The sequence below is a fragment of the Carassius carassius genome, chromosome 20 (genome assembly GCF_963082965.1).
Source record: "Carassius carassius chromosome 20, fCarCar2.1, whole genome shotgun sequence".
NCBI lineage: Eukaryota > Metazoa > Chordata > Actinopteri > Cypriniformes > Cyprinidae > Carassius > Carassius carassius.
In genome coordinates this window covers 10,115,144-10,122,428 of record NC_081774.1, presented here as the reverse complement: position 1 = coordinate 10,122,428, position 7,285 = coordinate 10,115,144, and the positions used below count along the sequence as shown (strand labels likewise).

Below are 7,285 nucleotides of genomic sequence, written 5' to 3'. Positions count from 1 at the left end.
GATTTGTCAAATAAAATCACGAAATCAGTCACAATGCAGAACACAAATACACAGAAATTAAGTAAAAGTACTTCCACACATCCACATATCGAACACTGTCTCTCTCCCCCCCCCCCCCACACACACACACACACACACACACACACACACATAATGTGTCATAATTAAAAAAAAACATTCAGTACCCAAAAATGCTAAATTCTGACATTTCGGTTAACCTCTAAACAACACAATGAAGGGCAAATTTCAAAATACAAGTAAAACACCTGCAAAAATAAAGAAAATTCCTTCATATAGTATTGTGTATCCATATATGAGCACAAGGGTTAATTTTAAGATTATGAATTACCACATTTAGAAATACATTTTGAAGTGTAAGTTATTTTATTCAAGAAAATCCTAGATGTTTTAACAAATTCACTAGTTTACAAATCTGTCCCCTCTCCCTGCGCTAAAAGAAATGGCATTAATCTCATCTGGAGGCAAATGTAAAAGACATTTCAGTTGGAATAATTTGCAGTAATTAATATTAATTAATAGTTAAAATGATTATTAATACATTACTTTTGATAAATCAGAAGCAGCCTTTAAAAATTTAAAAAATTTATGTCATATGAAATGAACTATTGTGTCATCTTTTGATTACTGGCGAGTAGTGATTTTTTTAATCAATGGTGTTAACAATATTGGACTGATAATTACATCAATAATTATATTGTCTGTCATTCTAACTAAACTATAATCCTGAACAATATAATTATTATAATTATATTAAATAGACATTTGATAGTCATGATAGTTGTCATGGAAGCTTAAGTATTATCAGCTCATCACTGGTTACAACATCACAGTAAACAAGATTATCAAATCGAAAGAGATGTGCGAATGGACAAATTTATTTTCAGCTTGCTCAGCCACGCTCTTCCTTTCTCATAAACTCTCCTCTTCTCAGTATAGTTTCTCTGTCTCTCCATTCGGTGTGTGGACATGGTAACAGCTTGTGATGAAGAGTTCAAAGTGGACATGGTAACAGCTTGTGATGAAGAGTTCAAAGTGGTTTGAAGCAAGAGGAGAATCACAGTTTACACTTTTTGCAGCGGTTCTCAGTGAGCGAATGCTCTAACCACAAACAAACAGCTGCTTTCCATAGTTACATGCTCTTGCATCCTAGCAACATATAATATAAGGTGCGCTTTTAACTAGAGTCCTCTCTGGTGGTATAAAATGTTGGGATTTTTTGGTGTGTGTGTTTTTTTTTTTTTAAAGAAAAATGTACATTACTTTCATGAAATCACCATATGAAGCCTTACTGAGACATTTCAACACAGTTGCTGATAAAAAAATTTGGTAATGGCAAATTGTATTTCTCACCAATATAGATAAGACACCAAAAATTACTTTTTTGAAAAATGTCTTTGACACGGGTGACAAATGGCTTGTATTAAAATATTAGGTAATATAATTGTAATATAATATTAGGTCTACCTACCCTCACTACAAATATACAACCTTAATTTTATCCTGTTAGGGTTTGTGAGCTATAGTCTTTCCTCTCACAAGCTATTCGCAACACTTACTGATATATCCTGCATGACATTCGTTTTCAGCATGCATTACAACAGTAATATATCCAGATATTTTAATGCCCAAGAAGATGTGCAATAATTTCAAAGATAACTGTTTAAATTGATCATTCTGATCAGGTATGTCATATTTCTTGTTATAATCTACTGGGATGCAATGTAAAAGGTAGTGAATTTGGTTTATTTTTTGTTAGTTCAGTTAGCTAAGTTCAGTCAATAAAACAGTGAAAGACACTATAAATGGCCTTGTGAATACACTCTCTGGGTCTTTTTCTATGGCGGTGACTGAATTCAGTAACTGAGAAAGTAAATTCATGCTCAGAAATTTTTGTTAGGAGTATTTGCAGTTTGAAGAAAGAACAGAAGACACACAGAGAGAGAGAGATGTAATGAGCGGATTGGGGGTGGGTGGAGGGTATCCTTCATAAACTTGGGTTAAAGTGTCCTCCTGACTGATGAAAAATCAGATCCAAGACCGCGCCTACTTGTTTCAAACTGAGCGGAGAGAAAGTCGGAGAGAAAGATAACGGGACAAGCCGGTAAGAAACAGGCAGATTTTTTCCTCTTTTTGAAAGCAGACGCGTATAGCATCCATCACCGTTATATTACGTTCTTTATAGCCTAACTACAGATTGTTTTAATCGCGTTCTGTATTCTGATAGCGATACAATTATTTGATTTAATTTGTTTTAAACTTTCACTTTGGCATAGTGTGTATCCGCAGCGATCAATCTAACAGATAAAATTAAATACAATATAAAATATTCATATTATATTTGCACCTGTCACGTGTTGCGCTTGTGTAAAAATGACTATATTGCGTCTGGAATAATGACGGAGACAGAAATCTAAGGCTTTACTGAGACATTTGGAACGTTTTATTTCAATATGCGTTCTTTATTAATATTATTTTAAAGAGAAGATTATACTGTACAGATTATACTGTACAGATTATACAGTATAACACTATAAGATTATACTGTACAGAAGATTATACAGGTGGAGAGGCACGCCCACTACTGCAACTGTTACAGCAGCCAGTGTCTGTTAGGATGGTGATCTCATATCTAGCTAAATGTCATTTTCACCTTCTGGTTCATATTTAGTTGATCAGTTCATTTGATACAAATTGTTGACTTTTCTTGCTTCAAGAAAAACAAATTTTATTTTATGTTTTCCATTTAAGATCAGTTTATAAGACCAAACTTGGTTTCTGATACACAAAGTGAATTTTTCCACCCCCACCCCCAAAAAAAGAAAAAAAAACATCTGTTTTCAGTCAATAAAGGGTACCTTTCTTTTTTCTTAGTGCACCAGGCAAAAATATTTCACAGAGGTTGTTTTTTTTTCTGCACAGAGAAGTAACTGCAATGTAACCAAGATTAAGGGAGAAAATTGAGTTATGTCTCATGTCTCAGACATCCGCGTGACCTCCTCTATGACTCTGTCTCCAGCTTTCCAACCTCATGTCATGTCCTGTTTTCTCATTCATGTGTTTACTTGTATCTATTTTCTGATTTTTTTCTTTGACACGGGCAACTTCTTTTGCATAAGGAGAATATGAGAATTCGTATATTGCAATAAATTCAGTAATATTTCATCTCATGTTAAACAGCTGTGAGTGGATGACAAAAGCAAGGAGTTAGCATTCAGTTTCTGTAGTAGCCTAACCAATTCAGAATGGGAATGAAATAAGTATGAAAGAGAAAGGCTTTGAAAGGTGAGCGTGGGCTAGAACAGCAAGTGAGGATAGAGTGGTTGGGGGATCACAGTGTGGAAAACACCAACCACATCTTTTTGCAGTTTGATGGGATGCAGCAAATTTGGAATAGATCAGCAAGTTGGAAAATCTGACACCTGTCAGAGAAAGAGTGTAAGAGAGGCAGAGCCGGGGAAAAAATGGGGGTGCGAGGGATAAATGACTCACAACTATACTATTCCTGCCTGTGTTTTAAATATGGCTCGTTGTGAGGCGCAAGGACACACCTTTTCAAACCCCTTGGCTGTCTGTCCATTTGTGGCTTTGAATTTATCTGCCCGGCGTCTTGCTTCTTTTGCCATTTATTTTGTGCTTTATGTCCCTATTTCCTAAACATGTTCTTTTCCATCTACTTAACTTGAAAACTTAAACATGCCTCCATTGTTTACTTGAACCTCTCCGACAAGATGAAGGAGGTATTCCTGGCTATTACAGAACTGTGTAGGAGGGCTGGGAGAGGGTCTCAATGCTCTAATTGTTAGCCTATCTGGCTCCTCCCACAGAGGTTGATGACAGATGGACTGTAGTGTGGACAAAAAGTCTTGCTTGTGCTGCATTTGTCTAAATAGCTTGAATACATTACAGAGATAATTTCACTGACCCCATTCTGGAATCCCGAAAGACACTCAGAGACGTTTTGTTGTAGAGTACCAATTTATTCAGTATGTGACCATTTTTTATTTGCATGACTGTATGGCTTATTATTCTACAAGTTTCAGTTGGACATTGTAAGGAATTCTAACTACCCATGTGACCAAAATGAAATTATTGTGATCACAGATTAACTTTAAACAGATATATTACTCAGTAAACAACCTCACTCTGCCTTGATATTAAAGTGACTGGTTACCCAAAAATTACACATCGGTCATCATTTACTCAAACTCATTTTTTTGCAAACCTGTATGATACATGCAGGTGTGACTGACTTTTATAATCTTAGGAGATTTTAAAATACTAGAATCACACACTAGACTTTCTGTTTGTTCTGAGAACAACATACTCACATAGAAACGTGCCAGGTTGCTAGGACATTTTTTTAATCATTATTTTTTTAATTTTAGAACATTTTAGCTAAAATTGGCACAAATTATGAAACATGTTTTGTATACTCTGCCCTGATGGAATCAGAGTCTGAAGCATATATTGCCTTCAATACACTGTGATTTTCTGCAAATTCTAGCAACTCTTTCTGCACAGAATCTGCAAACTGGCTGTGACTTTGTCAATTAGTATCAGCATGTCCAGACTGCAAATCAGGGCAAAAATCTGGGCAAAAGTTAAGTAGTGTATTCCAGGTTTCATTATTTCACTTCATTTTGTTTTGTTGTCCATATACAATCTAATTCAATGGGATCAACAACACCATTGCATGGAAAACACACACAAACACAATTCTTTCTCACCACTGACTGATTACCTTTTCTTCATTCACTCCTAGACAACCAAGAAGCCCCTGAACAGAAGTGGACATCTATACCTGTTAATCCTAGCAGACGTTAACTGCTCTATAAATCTTCTTTTGTGAGCCTATCATGGCGGTGGTGTTGCGTTCCTCGCCTCTCCTGTGGGCCCGCGTGGCTGCCATGGTTTTCACCTGCATAGCATTCAGCGTAGCTCTTTATGGAGCGAGTCTAACCCACGGCACCGGTGACTGGTGCGTGTTCTGCTGGAGTTTTAGTTTTGTTGTAACTCTTCTGATAATCTTAGTGGAAATGTTTGGCCTGCAGACTCGTGCCCCGATCTCATGGAAGAATTTTCCGATCACGCTCGCCTGCTACGCCTCTCTCCTCTGCCTCTCCGCCTCGATCATATTCCCACTGTATTTCCTAAAGGGCTACGCTGGTCGCACCATGATGATCAATTGCCGCATCGTGTCTACTGTTTTTTCTTGCCTCGCCACCATTGCATACTTAAGTGAGGTGAGTCTGAGCAGGGCTCGTCCAGGAGAAGTAGCCGGTTACATGGCCACGGCACCAGGGCTGCTAAAGGTGTGCGAGACCTTCATCGCCTGCATCATACTCATCTTCATCAGCGAGCCCATAACGTATAATCAGTATGCAGCGACCAAGTGGTGCTTGGCCGTGTACTGCATCTGCTTCATCTTGTCGGCAGCCATTATCGTGATGTGCGTAGGAGAGTGCACAGGTTGCCTGTACTTCTCCTTTGCCCGCTTCCTGTCCACATACGCCATTCTGGCTGTGGGCTTGTATTTGACTGCCACCATCATCTGGCCCATTTATAAGTTCGACAATAAGCACGGAGGCCAGAGCCACAGACCCAACAGCTGTGGCTCCAGCACTGGCCTGTGCCTATGGGACAAGCTGCTGGCCATCTCAGTCCTCAGCGCTCTCAACTTCGTTCTTTATCTGGCTGATCTCATCTACTCAGCCAGGGTAGTGTTTGTTACTGTTTAAGGGTTTATCATAATACAAGAGGAAGGCAAAACAATAGAAGGCAGAAAGAGGGAAGTGGGCTGGAGTGTAGCGATGTTGAAATAATAGGTCATGATCTATATTCACTGCCTGTTTAGCAATCATGTGTACAAAAAGTTTTTTTTTTAAAAGTACAAGTGTAAAATGTAACAAAATGAACAAAATGTATTATATATTTAAAAAAACAAAGAATACAATAAAAAACATTCAAAAGTTTTGGAGTCGGTGAGATTTTTTAGGGAAGAAGTCTTAGGGTGAAAATAGCAATATTGTGAAATATCATTAAAATACTAAATAGCTGTTTGCTTTTTTAATATATTTTTTTAAAATGTAATTTATTTCCATGATGGCAAAGCTGAAATTTCAACAACTATTACTCCAGTCACATTATACTTCAGAAACCATTGCTATATGCCAATTTGATGCTCAAGAAACATTTCTTATTAAACATATTTGTTTCCTAATATTTTTGTAGAAACCATGATACTTATGATTTATTTGAAGTAGAAATCTTTTGTGACACTTTAGAAGTGTTTACTGTCACTTTTTATCAATGTAACGCATCCTTGCAGAATAAAAGTATTAACTATTAAAAGAAGTATGTTAAAAAGGTCAAACTGGCCCCAGGCTTTTGAACGGTAGTATATAAAAGTATATCATTACCTTAATTTCCATAACATAAGTTTGACAAAAATAGCTTCTTTTTTTCTGTTTTACATATTATTTTACTTTGTTCCTTTGCGTGAAGGATCCTTGTACTAGTAATAATGCATTTGTGAGTAAGTGTGAGTGAATGTCACACTTTCAGTCAAGACAATAACACCCTTCAGTTCATTCAGGAAATCAACATCATAAAAACTGTTGCACTTGTGTGATGGATGTAATACTTGATAAGTATCAGTACTGTACATAACACTTCTGTTTGGTGCATATATGTCAAACCATTTATATGGCGGACTGATTGGTACAAAATTAATTCTTAAAATCTAACTTCTCTCACATAAGACACACTGATGATGAAGAGAAATATAAATGTATATGTGGACATATCATGAAACATTGAATATATGGAATATATTGTTATTCTTATATACACATAGTATTAGATTTATATTTACAGGATATTATTGCTGTATGTGTACACATGGATTTGCCAAGTATATGCAAATGCTATAGATGTTTTTCTTGTCAAATCTCTTTAAAAACCACTGCTGTTCTCTTGTACACCAGCAGTATCAGTAACACAACTACCTCAGGATAAGAAAGAAAATGAAATGTTGTTTTCTGTGCTGTAAGTCTCTGGGACCTGCATGTGCCTGTCACAGACTGTTACACAGTCCTCGATGCTTGAATGAGAATGTTTTCATTGTGTTATCAAGGAGAGCGAGAGAGCGTTTGTGGCACTGTTTCTCCCTCTGTGCTAAGAGGAGAACAGCACACACCGCAGCGTTGTGTGAATGTGTAATCTAGCTCTGAAAAAGAAACAAGCGTGATATCTGCGCATCTGC

At 36.9% G+C, this 7,285-nt stretch overlaps 1 protein-coding gene across 1 annotated transcript; it reads left to right on the top strand.

Annotated features, from left to right (window-relative positions):
* Window positions 1-2,040: 2,040 nt before the first annotated feature.
* Window positions 2,041-5,993, top strand: LOC132095762 (myeloid-associated differentiation marker homolog). The gene is made up of 2 exons (XM_059500865.1): window positions 2,041-2,122; window positions 4,784-5,993. The coding sequence occupies exon 2, from the start codon at window positions 4,878-4,880 to the stop codon at window positions 5,757-5,759; it is 882 nt and encodes a 293-aa protein (XP_059356848.1). The 5' UTR covers window positions 2,041-2,122; window positions 4,784-4,877; the 3' UTR covers window positions 5,760-5,993.
* The last annotated feature ends 1,292 nt before the right edge of the window (window positions 5,994-7,285 follow it).

Coding starts and splice junctions, on each gene's coding strand:
- LOC132095762 (XM_059500865.1), top strand. CDS start 4,878: ATGGCGGTGGTGTTGCGTTCCTCGCCTCTCCTGTGGGCCCGCGTGGCT.